This window comes from Setaria viridis, chromosome 6, assembly GCF_005286985.2.
Source record: "Setaria viridis chromosome 6, Setaria_viridis_v4.0, whole genome shotgun sequence".
NCBI classification, from domain to species: domain Eukaryota; kingdom Viridiplantae; phylum Streptophyta; class Magnoliopsida; order Poales; family Poaceae; genus Setaria; species Setaria viridis.
The window spans coordinates 30,416,387-30,442,058 of record NC_048268.2 but is presented as its reverse complement, the minus strand read 5'-3'; the positions used below and the strand labels follow the sequence as shown (position 1 = coordinate 30,442,058).

At 44.0% G+C, this 25,672-nt stretch overlaps 1 protein-coding gene, 1 long non-coding RNA gene, 1 other non-coding gene and 1 pseudogene across 3 annotated transcripts; 2 read left to right on the top strand and 2 right to left on the bottom strand.

The window, feature by feature from the left end:
• The first annotated feature begins 3,736 nt into the window (after positions 1-3,736).
• On the top strand, positions 3,737-7,388 carry LOC117862017 (uncharacterized). Its single transcript, XR_004641866.2, has 2 exons — positions 3,737-4,191; positions 4,291-7,388. It is a non-coding gene; the product is annotated as an uncharacterized lncRNA (long non-coding RNA).
• A 2,777-nt stretch (positions 7,389-10,165) lies between these two features.
• On the top strand, positions 10,166-10,242 carry LOC117862277 (small nucleolar RNA snoR117). Its single transcript, XR_004641933.1, has one exon. It is a non-coding gene; the product is annotated as a small nucleolar RNA snoR117 (small nucleolar RNA).
• A 406-nt stretch (positions 10,243-10,648) lies between these two features.
• Positions 10,649-12,970, bottom strand: LOC117861588 (protein PHOTOSYSTEM I ASSEMBLY 2, chloroplastic). The gene is made up of 5 exons (XM_034745161.2): positions 12,765-12,970; positions 12,458-12,528; positions 11,817-11,994; positions 11,263-11,355; positions 10,649-11,012 (listed from the first exon to the last, which is right to left on the bottom strand). The coding sequence occupies exons 1-5, from the start codon at positions 12,877-12,879 to the stop codon at positions 10,882-10,884; spliced, it is 588 nt and encodes a 195-aa protein (XP_034601052.1). The 5' UTR covers positions 12,880-12,970; the 3' UTR covers positions 10,649-10,881.
• A 6,969-nt stretch (positions 12,971-19,939) lies between these two features.
• On the bottom strand, positions 19,940-22,149 carry LOC140223247 (protein FAR1-RELATED SEQUENCE 12-like; annotated as a pseudogene).
• Positions 22,150-25,672: the final 3,523 nt, after the last annotated feature.

Here is a 25,672-nt window from a genome sequence, read left to right as displayed (position 1 = left end):
ACATGGCGGGGAGGTAGCTGTGGTTGTTGGGGTTGAACAATGACTGGCGGAACAGGTTGAGGAGCTCACGGCAGAGGTTCTGACGGAGCGGATGGGCTGGTGGTGGTGGGACTGCGGAGGAGCACGGCGATAATCGGAGCAGACGAAGAACAGGGGACGCGGTGAAAACAAAGCGGCAGTGAACGGACAAACTCCAGCGGGTGGGAAGTGATTTATACAAAACTTTTACCGCCTTCCCGACGCCACCTCCTGCCTGCCTGCTTGCCTCCGTGGGAGCTCGTTCTTGCTGTCGCGTGGCACGGCGGCACCGCGCTGGCCATCATTGGCACCCAGCTGTTCTGCACCGTGACCTGTCCCGTTCCTCTCTTCTTTCTTCCCCAAAACTGAAAGTTTAGATCGATTTTGTGACAAAACTTCAATTCCGACCCTCAGATGGCCTTTAAGCGAAGTTGTAGAGGACTACATACTCTACACTTGATTGATTTTCCTCAAGTGCTAAAAATTGCTCCATCTTTGTGAATTTCAGTTCCAAAGTCGGGCTGGTGTTCTGCTCCTTAACTGAATTGCGCCTAACTCGATTCAGTTTCGTCAGAGTAGCGAAACAGACCATGGCCCCATGTTTGAATTCGAATTCAATCATTTAAACCTCAGTTAAACTTGCCTAATAACTTCTGGAGCTTGTTAATCATACAACCAAGGTTCCATTTTGCATGTTAAGGTCCAACTTGTAGATACAATTTCTTCCAGAAATTCAAACCAAAATCTGCCATTTCTCATTGTGGGTCGAATTGAATGGCTTTTGCAATTCAGTTTCATCAGTAAACTTGACAGTGCACTTCTCAACTTTGGTTTCCAATTAAAATATTTAAATCAACTACCCCTTGTCCAACAGCTACTGCCAATGATAAACCACTTATCAAGGATTCCATTTTGCAACTTAGAGTCCAACTCTTATATACCAAATCTTCCAAAAATTCAAGCCCACAAATTTGCTAAAGCTCACTGTTCTTCAAATTGAATGGCCCTTGCCATTCAGTTTCATCAGTGAGGTTGACAGCACAACCTTCATACTTTGAGCCCCACTTAAAATACTTGAACCAAGTCTTCCTTGTCGAAAAGTTACTGAAATGAGTTAACCTCAAGTTATATATATCTCATTGTGCATGTTCTTGTCCAAGGTCTATATGTAGAAATTATCAAAAATTGGATCCAAAGTAGGCCTCACCTTACTGTTTTCAGACTTAGCTCATTTTCAGCAACTGAGCTGAAAACAGTCCAACTTGCAAACTTTGAGTCTTGTTTAAAATTTGAAACTTTTGACTTCCCTGAACCACAACTCCTCCAGATTACACTCTAATGGCCCATGTTCAACTGTGGTCGAAGACCTCACACAGTTTATATGAAAAATCTTTCAGAAATGATTTTTGAAGTTGAATGACTGACTGAAAAATTTCAGATTTGCAACAGTAACTCCAATTCACCCATTTAATCTCTGCATTTTCCTTGATGCTTCTGACTGAAATTTGGTCTCCAATTTGCTTCCCTTAAGTTCTAAATACTTCCAAGACTCAGCTTCACATATTTGTCGCATTTCTTCAATTTTGAATCCCAAATTTGCATTTTTAGTCAAGATTTGAATTAAAGTTGACTTTGGACATAAAACCTTCTTAGCTTCCAAATTTTGTCATTAATTTCATGATAGCCCTTCTTAAGCCTTTTAACATCTGGTTGTTACATTAATATACATAGGTAATACTTTCCTCCTCTTGTCGTAACGCACGGGCACTTGCGTAGTACACCATAATATTATTCCTCAAATATAATCTTTCAACTATTTGAATGAAACACAAATGAACAACATATTGTTTTATACTACAAATATTAAATGAACAATATTAGAGCTTAGCATTGTTGCTGCTCAACACATCCAAACATAACACTGCGTTCTAATTTTTATAATAGCTCAAAATCACCATGTGCATTTAGAAGTAGCAAATTTAGTTTTGAACCATGGTGTACTTAGTGTATTTCTTGATTGATGAAATAAGAACAAAAGTGTTACCTCCCTAAGGCCCATGTATGGTTATGTCTTATGCATACCCTATGGTGTCTCTAGTGTCATGGTTATTATAACAAGCATCAGTTATATCTACAAACTACATAGCCATTAGATTTATGTCAAGTGGCATATCCTAAACCCCACATAGATACTTGATAGTCAGAAATCACAACCAAATACATACATCTATTTTTAATCACTTTATCAAAAAAGCAGATAGGGTGGCTTTATTACATGCCAAATATGTTATTCTTACATATTTTTCTACAAAATGTTAGCACAACAATTTTTTAACACTAGCTGAGTCACGAGTGGCATATGTAAATTAAACACTAGCATTTTGCAGGCTAGGACTAAAAGAATCCTAAATAGTTTTGGGTGTAAAAGTTTTGCTAACAACGATCCCATGAGAGTTAATGGGCCTGTTATTCAAGTGGGCTCAGGATTCCCACTCTTTTTGTGAGAAAATAATTAAAACAAATAGTTTGGAATGTTTTTGAGCTTTGTTTTACTCTGTCTAAGCATATTGAAGGCCCAAGATCGAGAAGATCAAATGAAAACCAAAACCAAAGATGCAAAGAAAGTAAATAGCACGACAACGGCAATTGGGTTGGTAACATTATTGTTGGCAACTTAGAAAACAATGCTAATGGTGCTAACATTATTGGCCACTTCAAAAAAAATGGCGAAGGCAAGGGCGAAGCCAGAAAAAAAAAGCTACCGGAGTTGGTACAAACTAACGAGAAGATGTAGATTCTTATAGTGCGAGGTGCACCGATAATTGTTTTTTTATGAAACCGATAAGCCCCTACTGATTATATATTAAAAATTGAAAGAAAAGTTTATATAACAGAGTTGAAAAGAAAACAAAAAGAAAGAAAAAAATTACAAGAGAGGTTGAAGCCATGAGTCTATCACTAGATGATATTTTGCCTTTGCTCCGTAGATAACTCTGAAGAATTCAAGTTTGAAAATTTCTTTACACCGATAATTGTGATTGCTAGTTTGCTACTAGTGGTGCTCACTGCTCATTAGATATGATACGGAGAATTTTTACTGCCAGTAACTAACTATACTAATTCTAGGCTCAGATTACATGAGGACGTTTATTAAATTAAGATATATAAGCATGCCACAGCTGCAAAAGGGACTCTAGCCTAGTGGTTAGAGCATATGAGTAGCACTCAGTAGATCGAGGTTTGACTTCCCGTGGAAACAAATTAAACACGTCTAAAATAATAAATTATAAAAAATAAGTATGAACTTTCTGCTGACTTCGGTAAAAAAAAGCATGCTATAATTAGTCTATTATTAACCCTCATGGCACTTTTTTATCCTCTCCCCGAGTGTTACCCACCTGCTATAATACAGTTTCTAGAAAGTCTTGGTACTCAGAATGTCACTAAAAGATGTGGAGCATGTTTGGTTTGTGCTCCATGTAGTCTTAAAAAAATTGGTCATGACCAAATCAAGAGTGTTACCAAATGGTTGGTAAAATTACATTTGAATCATAGCCCTACCAAATCTTGTCAATCCAACTTATCTTCTCAATATGACATGTGGGATCCACATGTCATAATTTTTTTACGCCGGAATATAATCAAATGATATCTTGTTTTGTAGATTTAATTGTTAGGAGTATTAATACTGAAAGCTGTTCCGTAGCCGAACCAGCCCACCACGCACCTTCGGTTCTCTCCCCTCTCACCGGCTCACCCCGATCCCGGTTCATTGCGCCGCACCCGCACGTCTCCCATGAACCCCCACCACTACCCACCTGCTCGACGCCAGTTTCTACCCTCCCAATCTGCTCGCCCGTTGCACGACCGTGGGTCGCGCCGGCTCTTTTTGGACGCGGCCGCGGCCCCTGCAGCGCCGGCGGCAGTCACGCCGTTGCCGCCTGACGCGGGCCACCCTCCATCTCGACGCTTCGCCGCTGCATCTCATCAGCGCCGTAAAGGAAGAATGCGGCCTCGCGGGACTGGACGGCGGGTTCTGATCGGCAGGCGTGGTCCTGTCCGCTCGGATCAGCTTGGGGATGAAGCGATTCGGGAGGAAGAAGGGCACGCATGGTGATGTGCAGACGGGTCTCCACCTCCAAGTTCCTCGTGAACCCCCACCATTGTCTATCGGTATTGTTGTCTAGCTCAATCCTTCAAATCTCCCACCGATTCCATGGGATTTCTTCCAATCGGCTGCTCACACATGGGATTTTTGCTGTATCTGTTCAGCTGCCGACGCCTATCCCCAACCAACGAGTTGCAGGCGACGAGCAGACGCCCGACAATGTGCCTTGAAGCCCCATACCTGTCCGGCTCCGACCCGAACACCGCCTGCAGAGCGCCTCTGTGGCTATGTCCAGGTGTTGAGCGCCAGGACAACTTCTTGCAAACTTCTCCAGGCTCTAAGGTAGAATCTGACTGGTTCCTTGTGCTTTCCCATTGTTATCAGACTGTACTTCAGCTCCTGTTCATTTGTTTGGTTTTTGCCTGAGATGGATCCAGCAACTGATGTCTTCTTGGTATTTTTTCTTTGCGGATTACTAATTCAAGTTTGCAGTAAAGAGAGGATTGGGAATTGTAGAATCCACAGTTTGTTGGCTGAGGGATGCTGGTTCCTCAGATAAGAACTAGATGTTTATTTGTTGGTTGAGGGATTCCTGTTCAGATAACTAGAGCTTTATTAATTTCCCTTTTTCTCTTATAAACGAATTGATGAGTTTTATTTGTGAATATGTCTAGATGAGTTCCTGTTCAAAATTCAGATATGCAACTTGTTTTCATTCAGTGATGTAAATGTTCAGATGTACATGCTTCCTACTGGCTGATATGCATTCATTTCATCCAAGAGATGCTGATCTGATTTGTCAATCCAAATTTGGTGCTAGGTGCAGGCTTGGTTTGATCACCTGATATGAGTTAATATATTTGGATCAATATACTTTGTTAATCATTCCAGATGTTTTTGAAGCTTTGCACTTGAAAACATTGTGGTTCATGAGCTTTCCTGATCAATATGCCTTTTTTTTATCTGAAATGATTATGGTATGCCCGATTGGCTTCTTTTTTTAGCCCCTGCGTTGTGGGTTGCTGTTTTTCCAGTGATGACAGGATGGGTCCTGCTGCCGAGCCCATTCTTACTGACAAGCTGTAGGCGGTGAGCAGAAGGCCAACATTGTGACGTGAATTCCCCAACCTCTGCTGGCTCCAACCCAAACACAACCTTTGGAGCATCCTTTGTGCAGGTGTTGAGCGCCAGGCCTATCTTCTTGTGAAACTTCCATGTGCTGAGATTAGGTTCCTGCCTGCAGCTTTGATCTGGTTACCCATTTTTCCCATTCTATTCTTCAACTCCCATTCATTTTGTTTTAGCTCTTGCATGAGATGGGTCCTGCAAACTTTTTCTTCTTGATATTAATATACATATTTTTTAAATTGATTACTAGTTAAAGTTATGTAGTAGAGGGCGGACCAGAGTGCCACTTCCGTAGTTGTTATATGAACTAGCCGTTGATTAATTTTCTGGAATCCTGTCACTATCCGGTATTCTTAAATTGCACGCATTGAACTTTAGGCATGCCTTTCAATGTTGATATATCTATGTATGTGGTAGCCGATGTTACAGATTTAAGGTTCCTGGATTTTACAGCTTATAAATTGTTTGCTTAGGAGTTAGGACACCTTGCAGTGAGATGGCATCCAATAATCTCTCTTGCTTTGTTCGATTTGGTTGGCACTACTCTTAATAATAAGTCAATCAATACAGTTTCTGCTGAAAGTAGATGCTGTTTTTCCTTAACCACAGTTAGGTGCAACTGTTCTGAGTCTTCTTAGCTTTAGCAAAAATATTTGGGTTTTTATTTTCGTCTCAGAAGCGATAAATGATTGTGGTTAAGAACTAATCTTTCCAAGTTCATTCAAGGAAAGAAATTTTCCACCTGATGTACTGATCTTCCTACTTTTTTCATTCCCCTTCAAATCTCAGTAATAGCAAACTTGAGAATTAGAATTAGATTCAGTTAGAAACTGCAATATTTTGGTTTCTATATCCTGGCGGTAGAAGAGTACTAGGAACTGTTGGGTGTCCTAACTGAAGAGACTAAGTTTTTTTTATACTGTATGCTAGTAAACTAGTATGCCATATACCCAGCTTTCTATGATAACAATTTGAGATTAACTGAGTGCCACAGATTGTTGTATTCAAGTTGGAAAATACTTGCATAATTTTACATATCATTGAATTTTTTGTGTGCTCACACAGCATTATTTGCAATCCGACTTCTGTTCACTAGTTTCATTCTAACATGGTCTGTGCGTGAAGAGATCTTTGCATTCAAATACATCATTATTTGCAATAAGAAAAACTAAATCAATGCCAGATTACATAAAATCTATTTTTTTGTGTGTTTGCACATGATATTACTTGCCTTCAGGCTACTTTGGTTCCAAAATGACTTTTATGGTTAATCCATTTTATATGGAAGACAGTGAAGCTTTTGCATGTACATCTTATTACTTGGAACGAGAAACCAAGACTGCGTGTAACTAAAGTTTTATGGTCACACATCATACTATTTATGGTCAGGCCAGTTTGGTTGCAAACAACTTAGGTCTTATGGTTCAGTCGCTTCATTTTGGAAGATAGCAAGATTTTTACATGTAAATATGCCACTATTTGCCACAAGGAACCTATCTTGATTCTTGATGTTTTTCCAGTGATATATAATTTAGGGTCCACTCTTCATTTGAAAGATGATGAGGTTATACTACATTGCATATAATTGAATTTTTATTCTCAGAGTCAGACATGACACCACTTGTGGTGAGGTTATTTCAGTTGCAAGGATTCACTCACTTCAATTGGAATGTAGCAAGGTTTCTGCACCAATATTTCATTATTTACGATTACACAATCATAGAAGCTTTTCTATCCACATGTGACATTGTTATACGCAACCTTTTGTTATCATGTTCTATTGCAAGCTCGGGCGGCAGTGAGTACAACGAGGTCACAAGCAAACTTCAGGAACGAATACACTAACAGAAATTGCGACGAGCTCACTATGGTCTGCTTCTGATTAAGACACCAGGAATTAGTAGTGCAATGCATAAAAAGTTGTACTATTGTTTAGATGCCCACATGTTTCAATATGTTGTTTTCACGGTCCAATTTCAGTCTGTTTGTGTACAAGTAGGTCACAAGCAAAGTGACACGAGGCTGATGACATTGGTTACAGAGAGGATAGAGAACAAAGATTCATTAACCAATTAGTATTCTTGGGACACGTGGCTGCTCAGTCTATTGCAAAATTCCCTGTGTCATGAATTGAGATACCTGGTCCCCAATTTGTATGGCTAGATTTATCACGAATGTAAAGATCTCTCGGTCGTTGAATATTTACTGTGCTAGCTCGCATTTCAATTAATAAAAAAAGATAAGTTGAACCTTAAAGACCCTTTTGATATGATGAACAAACATTTTGATTAAGGAAACGTGACAATTTCAACAGTTCAATCTAAACATCGGTCCGTTTACAAACTGAATTCTTGAACCAACAAATATACAATTTTAAATACTTTTTTAACCAGATAATAATATTCTATATTTCTAACGATCATTATTAGGCCAAATTGGAGATATTTACTTTTACCCACCGTATGGTTTGGACGCATAACAGAACGTTATCAACGGATTAATCTAGTGCCGATTGCTTTCTGCTGCGCGTTGTTTTCTTTCACCGGACTTAGGCACGGCAACGATGCAAAAAAACCCGGTTGGAGGATAGCCAGAAGCCGGGGTGCAGGAAAACCGGTTTAGAGCAACTCTAAGAGTTCTTCAAAAAATTCTTCCCCAAAATGAGATATTGGTGGCTATGCTAAAAAGTTTTTTCCTCAAAAATATATCAAGCCACAGTAGAATGCTAAAAACTACTACCCAATATTTGCCACGTCATCGTAATTGGGTTTGCCTCCATAACGGAGCCTCCTCTACCTCCTCCGGCGGCAGGCGAGCGATCCCCCCGGGAGCAGAATTTGCTCAGCCAGTGGAGGAGATGCAGAGTTACATACAGTCACGGCGGTGCCGGTGCTACCCACCATGGCAAGCACGAAAGACCCTCCTCCTGTGACCTCGTCTTCTTCCTCTTCCTGTTGCTTTGCTACTGGTTTGAGTGGCGCCCGTTGATGTGGAAGAGGGGAATTCGAGACGCGAGGCGTCGTTGACGTCCACAGGCCGCGCACGCTGGCCCGCCACCGCTTGCACCAAGCTTTTCGATGCCGCGGCTCACGTTGACCTTTCGAGCTCCACGCCGTCGAGGTCTTCTTCGAGCTCTAGGACCTTGCCGAGCCACACCACCTGCCGTTGCCGCACGGGGAAGTCCAGGCACCGTCGTCGCTCAGGGAAGTCCAGGCGCCACCGCCGCTCGAAAGTCCAGGCGCCGTGCCGCCGCACGGGAAAATGCCACACGCGAAAAAAAAGGCGCGAGTGCCAATCGCGGACGCGCGCGGACGGATTTTTGCGAGGAAAATAGCTGCGGACGCGGGTACACGCAAATTTGCGGGAGGTTTAGGGGGACCTATTGGAGCAACTTTTTTTCTATTTTCCCCTAATTAAGATTTTAGGGGTAATTTAAGGGAGCTCTTGAAGTTGCTCTTACATGGTGGAAAAATCAATACGGGAGTCGCGTGGAGATGGGCAAGTGGGTGGGAAAAGTAACGCGGGAGGGGAGCATTTGGGGAAACGTCGAGCGCATGGGGTGGCACGCACATACACACATATATATAGAAGCGCTTGAGTTGCAACTTAATTTTCTTCCTCCATCCTGTTTATAAAAAGAACATCACCTCCCGGTTAGATACCGCTCCGTTAGGCTTTCCAAGCTGATGAAGAACGAGGCGTAGGAATGCTATGCTTTAACGAAGTCAACACCTTTCAGAGCGAGACTTCATCTATATCCCTAAAAGTGGATTTTGACGTTCCGCTAAATCCTAATTCGTATGCTTTGTTGGATAGGTGCCCGATCATCCAATTCGCTCCGACGATCCAGGCCTGATTCTAGTGTCTGGCCCAGTGAGAGAATTACCAGTGTCACCAAAACGGTCGGCCACGATCTCAAACTTCTAGGGCTAGGGCCTGCCGGTGAAAAGCCGGTTATAAAATAAATAATAAGACGTAGGTAGTGAAAAAGTACCAAAACAACTGAACCAAAAGGTGTTTAATTCAATCAAACAGTACCAGACGAAACCTTCAGTGTTGATGCCGTGCAAGAAAAAAGACCAAGAAAATGGGGCAAAATTCCCGCCAATGGCTGAGATGTTCAGTCGAGCTCCTGTTCTGCGGCGTGGTGGCAGGACCGCTAGGGGATTGGCTCCGGGTGTAGGTAGGGTCAAAACTTATTCTCCTTAATAAAACCCGGGATAACGCCTGGGGGACCTTCTCGTAGTGAAGAAAATGGAGGGAGAAGAAAGAAAGCGATGTGACACACTGTAAAGACTTGCATTTCGCCACCGGGTGAGAAAATCTGCAGGATCCGCCTTTGTTTGATATCCCTCCAATAGGTGAAATAATCAATGTGATTTTACATCTTTTCTATCAAAAAGTGGGTCGAAACCATTTTTTATTGAAAATTTCAAACGAGATTATTTAGATGGTGTATTGATTCGGTTCGAAAAAAAAATATGGTGTATTGATTCGATCTCGCTCGGATGAGGATCATACGTTGATAAATCCAACAAATGAAATCCAATTAACGGACTCAAACGGGTTAAAAAAACGTAAAGCGACAAAGAATAAAACAGTTGGGCTTTCCTACGGTCTCTCTGGGCTTAAAGCACCATGAGCACGCGCACTCGGCCCAACAGTGAATGAAGAAGAAAGAAGCCCACTCATGAATGGGAACTAGGGTTAGATGAGAGCTTGTCCCCTATATAACCAGCACCAATGCCCCCCTCTGCATCTCCATTAAGCCGCCCCTGCGCCCGCCGCCTCGCCATTGCCGGAGCTAGATTGCAGACGCAGCGAGAACGGTGGGGCGTTCGTCTCTCCCGGCCACGACCCTTCGTCCCTTACGCCAACCTCCTCTCTCTTTCTCTCTATCCCTCGTTTTGGGGCCGATGACTGGAGATCTTTTGTCCGTACCATCTGATTTTTCTGATGAGTCGCTTTTGCCAAATTTTCTGAGGCCCCAGATCAGATCGACCTACTCGATACTGTTCGTTGCGTTTTTGTTTTGTTGATTTTTGCTTCTTGTTGTCGCCGCGTTTATGCTTTTCTGTTTCTGGTGTCTTCAAAGGCAACAAATTAGAGTCTCTGATGCGCTTCTTCCCGTAGCGCATTCAGCGCTGTACGTTGCCGACAGCGAGCTCGGAATAAGTTATCATGCATTCGCCGTCCTCTCGTGCGGCTTGTGCATCCCGATGTCCAACACTTCTCGCATCAGTTCGATTGTTCCAGTCCCAAATCCCTTATCTTTCATCTGTTGATGTATGCAGGATCTTGGTTTTTATTGTTACTGGACGAACGCTTTTATCTTGCTGCATCTGCTGGTTAATTGCTCAGAGGACAGACATTGCTGTTTTGGTGATGCTCTGGTGCAGCATGAACGTTTTTATAAACAAATCGCTGTATTTTTGTAATAATCTGGATGACTACAACAGCCAAAGGAGCCTGAATCGTTGCAGTACATATCTTTCATCTGAAAGCTAATTCCAAGCCGTAATTTTTGTTGAACATCGAACAAAAATTTACACTCGAGCTACATTGTCTCAAATGTTATTCCTACTCGATGACTGAAGCAAAATCCTTTGGCTGTGTGATCTACGACACTATGACCTTGGCAATATCTTGCCGTTGTACATCTTATCAAGCAGTTGCTTTGCTTCTGGTCGCCGGAGTAGGCCTTTGTTGTTCGGCAGGCCAGTTCCAAGACAGACTGGGCATACCAGCTTCCCTCGACCTGACGATATTAATAAGTAAAATGGTTAATACTTGAAACATTGATAGCATGACAAGCTTAAAACTTGTAAAAAATGCTCATACAGGAATTAAGTGCGAAGTTTGGAAATAACAAAACCAAGGCTGTATTAGTAATGGGCATACATCTAAAACTGACTAAACTCTGGATTTTCAATGGATATGCATTTGAAACTAATTAAACTATCTTCTGCATGATCAAACTAAAATGACGATGGAAGGCACAAGCGTACCGTAGCAATTCGGGCACTCTGTGAATTCGTAAACATCTTTTGCCCTCTTTCGGTTGAGGGCTTTCCATTTTCCTGTGCCACCACACATATCACCTGAATCCAGCTGAAAATGAATTCACTCCAAGAAAAAGGAACTACCAGTATGTAGTTTTACCAGAAACATACTCCATACAAGTTCCAAAAAAAGACAAGGAAGAAAAACTTGCTAGGCAGTGGAGTATGTCAATTTTAATTAAATCAGTCGTGCAAATAAGCATTGAAACTAGACCTGGTCTGTTGTTTTTTTTACTAGAATTTAACCAAGTGAAACGAGAAGAGAAGTGCAAAGCATGACTTGGCTGTATTTGCATCTGAATGGCATACTGTGTACTGTTAGCTATTTCAATCAACAATACTATTGCATCTATAGTTCTATTTCCTATTGAAGGAGGATTCTCTATTTGATAGGACTGTAGCGATTTTCAAGAACGTGAATCTTATGGAGTCTAGAACTGATAAGTCATTCAGCATCAACAAGGAACACACAAAGCGATCAAGTGATGTGAGGCCCTTACATATCACAGCACCGCTACCATTACAATTTCTGCAAACAGCTTTCTGTATCCCAGGCTTGTTCATCATATCTGCAGCAAGTCCGTTTGGTGTACTAATTGTTGGTCCTGTTGCACTGATCAATGTTACAGCACCTAGACAGACAAGACATTTTCGTCTTGAAGGCCTAGTTTCTTCATCCTGTATAATAGAGGGTGCATCAGAACACTAGGCCAAATACCACAACAAAGGTGCACTTCAGTATTTGGCTTACATAAAGACCACTGATTAGAATCAGCTCACTGAAAATGTAGCCCAAAATGTATTCCTCAATGCCAGGATTATGGTTGTTAAAAGTCACAGCTCTAAAAACAATTTACCACATAGAACAAAATTACGAGCACAGCTGTATCTGGGGTCTTAGTAGGTTCCATTGATGCTTCTTCTTAAGCTTGTTATTCCAAATAAAACAGAGACTAATTGTGACAATCTAATATGCCTGTATTCTAAAGATATGATTATAGTAAGAACCTACTACCTGTTTTTTCAACTCTAGGGGATGACTTAGCTTGAACATTACAAATGTTGTACAGGCTACTGCAATTGGATATATGTTTGCTTAGTGAACACCACGAATTGGAGATGAGAAGGCAAAACTCACAACCTTGCCCTTGGGCATGTCTGCACATCCCTTCGAATCGTCATCTTTCGCGCAGCATCGGATCTGAGGTCGCACTGAAGCACAAACACGCCAATAATCGGAAGTTAGCCTCATCATTCACCACCACAATCAACACAGCTATAGTTCTCCAGGAAAACCATTTACCCTAAAATAAGCAGAATACTACGCATAACTCGGTGTTTTTCACCAGAACATCGCACGGAAACAAAACAATTCTACACCCTGAAAATTAGCTGCCCGAGAGTGAGAACCGGAGAGTGCTCTCCACTAGAGCAAGAAGAAGGCTGACCTTTACTCGGCCGGCAGGCTCCCCTACCGACGGCGGAGGCTCGACGGCGCGAGAAGAACTCAGGGGAGAGCCGCGAGGCCGGCGAGAGGAGCGAGTGGCAGCCGGTGCCCGCCATTGCTGCTCGGCTCTCTCCGTCTCCTCTCGCTTGCTCGGTGTTGTGCGGACGAGAAGAGGAGCGAGCGCTGCTGGAGATTGGGGGTGGCAAATATCTGGTCCGGTACTCCGGTTCGGGTCCGCGTCCGACCATGTTTGGGGTGATCGGGCTGGACCGGGCCAGGTCCAGTTCGGCTCAGACCCAACGAGGCCGAGCCGAACCCAAGTGGCCGGCGCCGAGGCGAGCAGGCAGACGGCGCCGCCAGCGGGCCATGCCTTCCACGCCCCGCCTTCCGCCTGCCGCCTCGGGCGGCAAGAGCCAGGCAGAGGAGACGATCAGACGAAGCGGCCATTCTGGCCAGCGGCGGACGACACCAAGCCCATTCTCCGCGACCCAGTTCGTCCTGACTCCTCCCAACTGACCTCCCAATCCCTGCTTGTGCGTGTGCGGTCATGCTGGTGCGCTGAGAATGGCTGCTCTGCGTGCAGATCTCGCAGTCGGATGCCGAGCAGACCGGGCTGTGGCTGTTGACGATTTTGCCAGGTCTCACCTAACGCCGTTCGATTTTGCGAGGTGCGACCTCTCTTGACGAACACAGTTCCGCTCTTCCGTGGTGACCCGTGAGCAGAATTTTGTTGAGACAATTGCAAATGCCACGCCAATACAATTCCCTCCAATGAAACACGTGGCCATGAATTTTTTCTCTGAAAATGCTTAATTTTTTACATGGTTGGTTGGATGCTTTGGTTACCAATGGATTGGAGTATGCAATAGGAACTGTGCTCCTGGGGCCGATGCAATGTTTGATCGACTTGCTAGCTTACATGTAATTGATTGCTCATGCGATCCAAGGCCCAAGGACATCACAACCTTTGTGGATCAGAATTCAGAACAACACTATTACATATTCAACTGCTCTTATTGTGCCCAATCAATGTTGAATGACATCTCTTCCTAAAAAAAAAAGAACTCTGGAGTTTGGCTGTGTGATTGTGAGGCCATATGGTAATCATATCTAAATGGACATGTATATGTGCAAAGTGTGACACTGCCCAGACATGGCACTGTAGGTAGGTAAGTGAGTGTACCGTATAACATGTGTATTGGCAAACTGCCTTCCCTGAATTCATTCAACATTTGCTGCACCAAAGGTTTCATCATTTTCATCTAGTTTTTGTAAGGGAGATTCAAACCCTTTTTTTGTACGCATATAGAAAAGAACAAGATGGGGCAGCCAAGCATAAGCTTTCGCATTGTAAACTGGAAAGCAATTTTCAGTCAAGAGGCAGCGCGCAGCCATATGCCTTTTTAGAGATATATTATGCTGACTAGAAAGATCGGACCTATAAGCCTTTGAGTCATTATTTGCAGGAAAATTCACGAAACATTTAGCTAGGGGAAGGGAGAAGCAACAATACTACTTCATACGAGATGATGTAAAATTAGCAAATTCACAAGTTGCTAAAAAGAAAGTAACAGCAGTAGATAGCGGGAAATAAAAATCAGCAGCTGAACTAGTGAAATGCAATTCCTTGTTTTGGGCGACTTTGGGAACGCAAATCCCCCCAGGGATCCTAGCGATTTCCTGGGGACGAAAGTCCCCGTGGAGAATCAGCCACGGACCAAATTGACCTCGCCTTTGGAAACCCTCACGAAGAGGCTCGCCCACCCGACCCAGGCATTTTCCCCCGAGGCAACACTCTCCCACCATCGGGCGTGGCTTCCCCGTGCGTCACGAGCGCCGCCGCCCTCCCCTTCTCGGCCTCCCTCTTCGACCCTACGACTGCCTTGTCGCCTCCTCCTCCTCCTTCTCTCCAATCGTGGCAGCGACATCCTCCTCCTCCCACCGCAGCCAATCCACTTATCCCTCCACCTCGTAGCCGCGCTCCACTCCATGCCTTTGGAGATCCAGTTGGACTTGGATTGCTTTCTTCGTCTCGTCTCTTGGGTAAGATTCTCTCATCCTTAACCAAGATAGATTGAGATTGCTCCCATAGATGATGCATGTGGCCCTTTTCCATTCTGCGTGATGCTATCCTTTCTTTCGTTGCCCCTAGGAAGCCAGGAATCGAATCCACCAAACCTTTATTGCGGAATCCACCGGTTTCGCCACGGATTCATTCGTTCATTCATTTTGACTTGGTTTGATGTCATTACCCATGAGATTTGGTCGCACTGCCGTCTAATTTTGACTTCGCGATATGTGTACTGCATAATCCTCTATTTGAATAGTGAAGAAACCAACGCAATAATTGATTAGAGTACTCTGATCTGCGTTTTGGGGCTCTCTTGCAGCTTATCATCTATGTTATTTCCTGTTGAGATATGTGAAAATAGAATTTTAATTGGTTGCAAGTGTTTTTTTACTATAGTGATATTTCTGCTAGTTTAAATGGTTGCTTGACAGATCTTTGAAAGTGTATAGTACTCATTCTACTAACTAATAATATTAGGAGAAGGTTAGGCGATTCAGGTTAGCTGCCTGTAAGCTTAATTCAATTGTAGCCTTTTACTTTATTCAACTTGGGCAACCCATCTTTGCTTGCTGAAAGTTTGTTTGATTTCTCACCAATTATTTAGTAGCTTTGAGGGGTAAGTTGTTTTTCTTCAGAGCATAACATGGAAGGGATTTGCTATGGAAAACTCATCCTGTTGTTCAGTAACTTTCTTATTCTTTCTGCTACAGGGAATAATGCGATTATATTTAACCAACTATACTTATATAAGAAAATAAATTTTTTCCCAGGAAGTACTTTTATAATTGGTGCAGACATTGCAGCTAGGCTTGTTAATGTAAGAAGTACGACTCATGATAAAACTACCTACTAGTCTGTTTCCTCTCACCTTTATGAGAGGATGTCTTAGTTTTTGGTTTCAGTGGTTGTGTTAATTAGATAATAATATGCAACCCAAATACCCAATGTTCGAGTAGCAACTTACAGTTTTTTCACTCTTTTAGTTTCTTATTAGCACACTTTGTACTTACTTTTGAGCATGTATTACCTTCACGGTATTTCATGTGTTCAAATAGAGTTGTGCAAATTCAAGTTTCAACACAAAACTTTCCTCACATATCTATCATGGAAGCCTTTTTGAGCATTGAAACTACTTAGAAGAAGTAGTAGCACTATGTTTGCTTTGACCACATCCCCTAAATCTAGCGGTGTCCTGCATATTCAGGCTGCTTGCAAAAATGTTCATTCTTGATTAGTATCAGTGCAGCAGCTATTTCTCATGCAGGTGCCACTAAGACCATCTAGGCCTATATTCAACTAATCTACCAGTAGGGTAGCTGTTTCTGGAAGTACAAAGCTGTATGTTAGGTAATAACATTTCATTTACATTTTGATTAACGCTTGACAAAAAAAAAGTGTTACGATTTAGTAGTGAAATTATATAATTGGGTTTGCATATGATGTTTACATTAATGCTTGTTTAATTGGCAATTGCAGGTGTCTTATTAGATCACATCAGCAAGGGGGACTCGCTGATCTTGCATGGTTTTGTCATCGCTTTTCGGATCCACACTAGTAAGATTGTTAAAGTTTTAAGTTGGTGCCTAAATTAAAAGTTGGAAGTGATATTTTGTACGATTTGGCTTGGATGCAAGTGCGAACCCAACTAAAGCGAGTCTTTTTTGCAATGAGACGTGCCCTGAAACTTAATATGTGAAGCTGGCATTTGTATGTTGATGTGAATGTATGGATGTCGATGTGAATGTATGGATGATCATGCAATCCATTTTTGTTCTTAGGGATTCCCATTATATTATTTTTGATGAATTTTTTAAAGCTGGTATTCATGCTTACATTGGCTAATTCAGCAGATCCAACAATAGCAGATATATTGAACATGCAGAACAAAAAAAATTGGAACTGTATTGATTTTTTTTCTTTTTCCTAATTTTCTGAACCTTTATTTGCTCTCTGGGATTTCTCTCCCTTTACTCCCAAACAGCCAGTAGACAGGGAATTACTAGGAAAACAACGGAACGGACTTGCTGGAAAAATCCCCCTCTCGGGACGTACCTACTTGGGGTTAGCGCCCCCTCGTTTCCAAACTAAGCCTTAGGGAGAAAGGCCGCAACCGCAAACAAACCACGGCATCATGACGGGCCTGTAAGAAGAGTGGTAAGTGGGTTCGAGTTTTGGGCCTACAAGCCTATTGCATGTTGGGCTTGGCCCATGTAATGAACCTGCTGGTTGTTATTGAGAGTTTACCGCTGGTTGTCTGAGGAGACGCATCAAAGTTGAACAATATGAAGTTATGAACTAAACCTCCCTCCGATTCCCTACTGAGACCGATAATATTTTCATACGCGCGAGACATTGAACTGTGGTAGTACTCCAGCTCTTTTGTCCATTGCACTTTGCATCTAATGGTAGCTTACATAATTTCCATTGCACCTGGATGTATGCATGCCCCTAGCCAGTTCCTTCAACCAACCTCGCAAAGACTCCCATATGTGCTCTGTCTGCTAAGTTGTCGCGAACGATGCAAAGCAGCCTATATAGAAGGTTTTCTGAAACAACCGTTCGTTCAATCGTTCCAAGTGCCACTACACGTATTACCGATGATAATATACAAGTAACATACCGTAACAAATTAACCGTTTGCACAACAATCACGTACGCACAAGTGCACAATGCACCAGCTAGTAGCTACTCCCTCCATCCCAAAAAGAATGTAACGACTCTTGCTTTCCGAGAAGTCAACCAATTTTAAATTTGACCAAATTTATGCAAAATAGTACTAACATGTACAAAATAAATATTAATAGATTAATCATTTAATATATTTTCATACTAAATCTATTTGGAGACATGAACGTTAGTATTTTTTTATAAATTAGATCAAACTTGAACCTATTTGACTCTTCGAGAAGCGAGAGTTGCATCTTTATTGGGAAGGCCGGGGGAGTACGGCAGCTAGCACTCAGGGTCCTAATCGGAAAGCATCTGAACCTTGGACGCACGGATGCTAGGAAACCATTGACAGACAGAGACACAGGTTACTCCATTTCTGGGGTTTGCCGTATACGCCTAAGTATATTATTTTTGGGGATTTTTGGGTGAGGGCTTCATTCTTCGAAATGGTTTTACTGCTGAAGCGAAAAACCTAACTTTATCCGGCTTCTAGGTAGTTTATTTTCATCTTGGTTATTAAACAGTTTCACACTGTAGTGCAAAAAAAAAGAAGATGAGCTGAAGCTGGTATATACCCTCCCAAATAGACCGATAATCTCTGCACACACAAACCGATCCTGAAACGCAGAAGCATGGCAGGATCAAGTTTATACTCCTCCTAGTCTTCTACCACCACCACCACCACCACCACCACCACCACCACCACCACCACCACCACCACCACCACGTATGGGCACAACCCACCTGCCGAGTTCATCGATCCGGCCGGCGTTCGGCTGCCTGTCATGCATGCAGAATTGCAGATGCAGAGGCCGGCAGTGGCACTGCTGCCTGGGCCGGCGGGTGGCATATGACAATGGCAGCTAGTACTGGCAGTGCCCATACGTCTCAGCGCTAGCTACGGTACACAACAACAGTAGTGGTGGTGCTGGCTGGTGGTTGCATTGAACCGCGCGCTGCCCCGCACGGCCACACGCAGGCCTGGGCTAGCTTGATCGATCCCCTGGTGGTATGTACCCTACTCGATCTCAGTACGTACGTACATTATTGCAGCAGCAGCAGCTAGCTAGTGTGATGCAGCAGTAGAGATGTGTGCATGTATTTCATCAGTTTGTTGGTGGTTTGCGTGGGCAGTTCCTGCCATCCTGACCAAACCTGCAGCATCGTGCAGGGGCACAGCATGCATTAGCTCAGCCGCCTGTTTGGCCATGCATATCGGAAGAAAATTAGGTGCGCGCCGGATGCAAACAGCTTCGGTGCGTACCCGTGCGCTCGCGTGACGCGTGGACGGCGCCCCAAATCCGACGGAACAAATCGCTGGCTCCAGCGGCTCGGCTGCATGGCTCCGGGAACCGCGTGCTCGCTCGCTCGGGATAACGGCGCCAGCGGCTCGCTCGCTCGCATGGCTCCGGGAACGCACGGCTGCATGGCTCCAGGATGCGATTTCAGCGCCTGGAGTATTCAACGCCTGGAGAACGTGACAAAAACCGTGCCTTTTCTTTTGCTTTGATCGGTCCAGTCAGTGCTAGATAAAGCATATTCACAATAATAAAAGATAACGAGTACGAGTAGATAAAAGATTGTTGAAATGAGTCATCACTGATCATTGTCTGCGGAAGGATCATTATAACAAAATGACAGCAAGACTGATTCCGATGATAAAATTTAGGGTAAATAACAAAATCCACATGTAAAGTAGCATAGTTACATATTTTCATGATTGGATCCTCCAGCGAAATGTAATTTCCTAACTGTTGACTGCAATGTGGCGCCTTGATCAACTCCAAGTAACAAACTCGTATATCCTCCTTGTATATACAGGGCAGACATAGTAGAATAATTCCCAATCATATTAAAGTGTGGTATTATCGCATTACCATATCCACCTTGAATCAACGGAGCAGACACGATAGAAGAATTAAGATCATGTGTCATATTAAATGTGCATATAAGTAAATAAATTGTGAAAAGAGTATAATTAGTTGAATCATATCTTACAGTTAATTGCTTTGGATCAGCACCTCCATCTCCATTTTGTACAGCAGTATTTGGATCGTCTCCTGCAGTTGAGAAAAAATGAACATAAAAAATTTATTATAGAAGCAACCATAAGGGAAGAAAAACCATCTTGAATGGGTAGGATCACTACCTTTCTTGTTAGCACTTTTCTTCTTTGACTTCACTATCTTCTTTTCAACCACATTTTTGAACCGTGCATTCTTTGGGCCTTTTACCACCTGAGGAACTCTAAAAGATATTACACCATTCAATGAGCCTGTGTCATGTTCATTCGGAATTAGAGGAACCTCATTTGATTTTTCTTGCATCTTGCTAAGAGAAGTATCTGCTTCCAAGTCCAACTTCTCTATGGCTTTCGCCAAGTCATCAAGAAGCTCTCTTGACTCTGAACACTTCAATGCAATGGTTGTAGCTTTTCAAGAGATAAGTGCAGCATGTGCTTTCAAATCTTCCTCCTCACTTCCTTGTTTGTCGATATAAAATCCCCTTTTCGCATATTTTATCCATCTGTTTAGAATATATTCTAATGGCAAACTATACACTCCATTTATATTCAAGACTCTAAGGGTATGCTTGCACAATATACCTATACGACATGGATACCATTTTCAGCAAATTGTATAAAAAAATTATATTACAAATTGAAATGCATATACTACATATGGCTTCAAACTTTCTGCAAGAACATTGAATGGTAGAATCTACACCGTTGAACACTACTATTGCTCCATGATTGGATTGCATGTATGTGACAAAGAATGTCAAGTTGGTCCCTTCAGTTTGTAGCAATTTATGAGACAATGATAATTGTTTTTTAAACTCATCCTCAAACTCAGAATACATCCTTCTTGTGTATAATTCCGCTACGGTCTTCAGCATAGGTAAACCTGGGGTGTAAGTAACCGCATCCTTTCGGCGTGAATTAAAGTCTTCATCCAACTCATTTTCACGAAGACTAACTAAAACCTTCTCACATTCTACAAGGAGTTCCAAAAGACCGAGTTTCCTATGAAATGTTTTCTTAAATACATTGTTCATTCCTTCACTCCTTTGAGTCGAGGTCATATCCGCTGTAAAAGCATCACGGTACACAGCTACCCACTTTGCCCTCAAATCATATAGGTTTCTCATCCAAGAGTTATCCTATAGGTTATAATTAGATAACAACTCATTCCACTTCTCGATGAAGTAAGCCTCCGATCTATCTTCATACACACATCTCTCAAAATCAGGTAGAAACTTGTTATCTGACTTGTGAATTACATGCCCGAGATGTTTAGAAGCATTTAAGTAACTGTGCCACAAACAAAGGCGATGCTTGTATTTGGGAATACATAAGCAATTGCTCCAGCCATGGCCGCATCTTGATCAGTGAAAATTGTCCTTGGATGCTTGCCTGACATTGCTGTTAGGAAGGTTTCAAAGAGCCAAACAAATGATGGTTTGTTCCAAGGATCGGAGCAAAAGGCATATCAAACTTATTAGTCTGAAACGTAGTGTCAAATGACACAGCATCACCAAAGCATTTGTAGTCCATAATAGACTGACCATCTACCCAGAAAAAATTTGCTATCCGACCATCTATCTTATCTACTTGAACGGCATAAAAAAATGCAGGATCCTGTAACTGCTTGTTTCTCAGGTATTCTACCAGTGTATATACATCATTGACTTCTAAGTACTTTCTGCGCTCGCGTCCAATCTCGTTATTGCAATCCATTTTTGCGAATGACACTTTGTCAGCTCCTCCGTAAAACTACTTCATGAACTCATACAACTAGGCTGGCTTCATCCCGGCTTCTTGTATCTGGCCAATTAGCATCCTGTTTGCTTTAGTGACGCGTCATTGGGATCTCAGCTTGTGCGACTTATCTAGACTAGCAAGATAATGATTATGTTCAGTTACAATCTTTTGCACTGTCCAAATCCCCTCTCTGCTGACACTAAATTGAATACGAGCATCACAACCAATTCTTGCAGTGTCTTATGATGACTCGGTTTGCCGATGTCCTTGGCTACTGCAAACTAAATATTTCTGAGATATACTACCATCCACTCGACGCTTTGTATTGCTCTTTCTAACACTGAACCCAACCTTACTGGCATAGGTGTTATACATCTCAAAGGCTTCTTCCTCTGATTCAAAACTCATTCCAACTTCAGGAGTGATCCCAACTTTATCTGCCACCTATTGTAAAATGAGATGATGATTAATTATTCAGTCATGTTATGCATGATCGTACCAAAATAGATGAGTAACATGCGATGTTTCTACATTATCGTATAAATGAACATGTGATGACCCTACCTGAGATGGCTGCTCTCTGTCGACTCCATGACCACCGTCAATGATTGCATCATCCTCATGTGCATCTGAGGTTGCCTTCTCTCTCTCTAACTAACACACAAGACGGACAAGTTGTTCGCTGAGAATGGCAAGCTTGCTTAACATTTTGATCATTTATTTTCTGATTGTTCTTGCAGGATATTTGAACTGCTTGCATTATATTGTAGCTTGTATCCGTATTCTCATGAAGTGCGTGGTTCCAGCTTTAGGTTCTCTGTTGACACTGATCTGAGAAGCAAGCTGGCCTCCAAAACTGACTCCTAGCTCGCCGGAGTACATGGAGCTAAACCTAGCTCAGGCTAAAGCGACGCATGACGACGTGGTATGCTACTGACTGTACACACAAGTACACACGATCAAGCATATATAGGCTACAACTACGAGCGTGTACGCTAGCTAACACTACTAGAAAACTGAGCATTCGTCCCGATACTAATGTGAGCATTAGTACCGGGCCTAACGGCCAGTCCCCGAGAAGCCCCCCATGAACCGCTTTAGTACCGGGTGGAGACTTCACCCGGTACTAAAGGTCACAAATTAGTATCGGTTGAAGCCTCCACCTGGTACTAATGTGCCCTCAGGCACATTAGTACCGGGTGGAGGCTCCACCCGGTACTAATTGGTGGGGGGGACTCGAAATTTGGACTTCACTGGTGAGGGATATGGGTACCCTATGGGTCCCTACCGATAAGGATACTGGCTGGTCCTAACAAGTGGGCCCACCCGACCAGGGCGTGCAGGCCAAGGACATGAAGTTACTTGGAGTACACGCTAAGGAGGCTGGGCAATTCAAATCAGCCCGGATATTGCGGGACGCATGTTGTAGTTCGACTAGAATTACCTTCCATGTAACTACCGAGTAGATTAGATTCAGACCGATTTGTAACCCTAGGTTGTCAGCCTATATAAGGCGGCCAAGGGAGCCTCCCGAGGACACCTCATCTCATACCAGCAATACAATCCACGCATACAGGACGTAGGGTATTACTCTCCGGAGGCTTGAACCTACCTAAAACTCTCGTGTCCTTTATGTTCTCGCGATCACCTTCAAGTTCTTGGTTTCGTAATCGTCCTCACCTACAAATCAACCACTTGGGTAACCCTAGTGGGCTGCTAGGCTTATAAATCTGACAGTTGGCGTGCCAAGTAGGGATGATTGTGAGATCCTCCCTAGCGAGCTCGATGGCATCTTGCCCCGACGTCATCTTCCCCGAGAGCATGAAGGATTTCCTCACAAGCACCCACCCACCCACACCCTCCAACCTAACCGGGCGAGTCATTATTATTTTTGAAATCAGATTGATTTGATTCTTCGGTAGCCAATTACATATTGATTTGTGTTTCCAATCTAGATGGGTTTATGCACGGGGCTTCGTCTTCGCGATTGAGAGCCACTTGGATTCGACCGTTGGGGCCTCAGGGGTCCTCGCGTGCTATCGGCGGGACTTCTTGGCACATCATCAGCACACGCGAGGCAGTTGGTTGGCATGCCTTGATCGATGCTGGCGTACGCACCCCTAGGATGAATCAGCACACATGTGCAACATGTATCAACAAGTAGGAAGATTTTATGCGAACGGCATGTGCGTGGCTTCAAGTGCCAAACGAGCTCGGAAAAAGTAGCATTCGTTGCCAACCGTTGGATGATGAGACCCCAACACAATCGATTGGATCGATCAAGTCGGAATAGATCGGGACCACCAAGTGCGCCTACAATAGGGAGTTTCTTTCCTGTTTGTAATTTTGCCTTTTCTTTCAAGGACAAATCAGCCAATGCCACTTTTACTCTGATTATTTCCATTGGCTAACTAGAATTCCAATTGCATGTGTGGTTGCATGTCCACCTCGCCGCGGTGTTGCACCGCACGCGGACAGAGAATCAAAAGCAAAGTCTGGGTTCACCCCTTCGCAGCGCCATCATCTCTTGGATCATGCGGCAGCATTATGCTAGCGGTCAGGGGCATTACGCGCACACATCTCGGAGTTTCACCGGGACACATCAATGTGTGATGTGCATGTGTGCAAGCATGCACGCTTGTATACGCGTGCGTGCTACCTCTACAAGGTCGTATGTCTACGTCACCCTACCTCACTCGGATCCCGTACCATCTACTCGGGAATGAGTCCCGCACCAACAAGAATCAGTTAGGAATCGGTCCTGATTGCTATCTTCATCGCCGACCACCCAACTGGGCATGATGATCAAGGCGACGCCTGAGGGCTTCTAAGCCTGGACACGAGGACGACACTGACTCTCTGACTCGACCACGAATCAAGGTAAGTCTTCTTTTTAATTAAATATTTTACGACTTCCGTATATCTTCATACACCTTCACGCCTCGGCTTCTCTATGTCTCCGTGACTTTCGCCAACCACCTTGGTCGCACCCCGACTGCTTATACAACTTGGTCTATCCATTACACGGGCGGTCGGGGGCTACACCCCATGGGTGCCCAGCTCATGATGGTGCTTTTCCGCATAGTTCTGGTTGCTTTGCGGCTTGTCCATCCTCTTAACGGTTGCTAAAGTACTCGGGTAGCACATGCCTTAATTCGTGAAACCTTGACTCATCCTGCGCGTCTCCTATATGCGAGCATCGGGTCAGCCCTAGCGTTATAGCCTGAGATAAGACGTCCTCTCTGTGAGCAGTGGTCAGCAGGGCTAGGTGCTTAAACGTAACAGGCTAACTACTCGGGGAAAACACTTAGCCTACAAGAGCCGGATGCGCAAGATTTTACATCTACAACAAATTAAACTTCCGATTTGTTCAATTATTAAATGATCTACGCTATGCTAAATAATATTTGTATTGTTCTTTTACAACTCAAAAACTACTCGGCATACCTTCCATCGCCCGGCCGACCTTTTTGGCTCGGGGTGGGAGGCAACTTGGTGTGCTTTTGTGGCTCGGCCGACTCCTAGGCTCGGGGGCTGGGCACCACAAATGACTCGGTGTGCCTCCCGTCACTCGGCCGACCTCTTTGGCTCGGGGCGGTAGGCGACTTGGCATGCTTCTTTGGCTTGGCCAGCTCCCAGGCTCGGGGGCTGTTCGCCGCAGACGACTCGGCGTGCCTCGCATCGCCCAGCCAACCTCTCTGGCTCGGGACGAGAGGCCACTCGACGTGCTTCCGTGACTTGTCCAGCTCCTAGGCTCGAGGGCTGGGCGCCGCAGACAACTCGGCGTGCCTCCTGTCGCCCGGTCGACCTCTCTAGCTCGGGGCAGGAGGCGACTCGACGTGCTTCCACGACTCGTCCAGCTCCCAGGCTCGAGGACTGGCGTTGTAGATGACTCGGCGTGCCTCTCGTCGCCCGGCCGACCTCTCTGGCTCAGGGTGGGAGGCGACTCAACGTGCTTCCGCGACTCGTCCGGCTCCCAGGCTTGGGGGCTGGGCATCGCAGACGACTCAGCGTGCCTCTCGTTGCCCGGCTGACTTCTCTAACGCAGGGCGGGATGCGACTCGGCGTGCCTCCGTGGCTCCGCCAGTCCTCATACTCGGGGGTAGGACACCTATTTCAGGTTGGCATGCCTCTGTGGCTCCGCCAGTCCTCGTACTCAGGGGCTGGGTGCCTATTCCAGGTCGGTGTGCCTACGTGGTTTCATCTATCCTTGTGCTTGGGCACAAGGACCTGCTTTTGGGATCAATTTTTTCTTCCTTTTTGATCATTGGACCGATTATACTAATCGCTTCAATGCTCGGGGGCTCCTCCATATGGAGTGCGTCTTGCGATGCTCTCCATGTCCTTCACTTCGACCTACTAGATGCCCGACATCCATCAGCTCAGCACTCGACTTCGCTCTGCG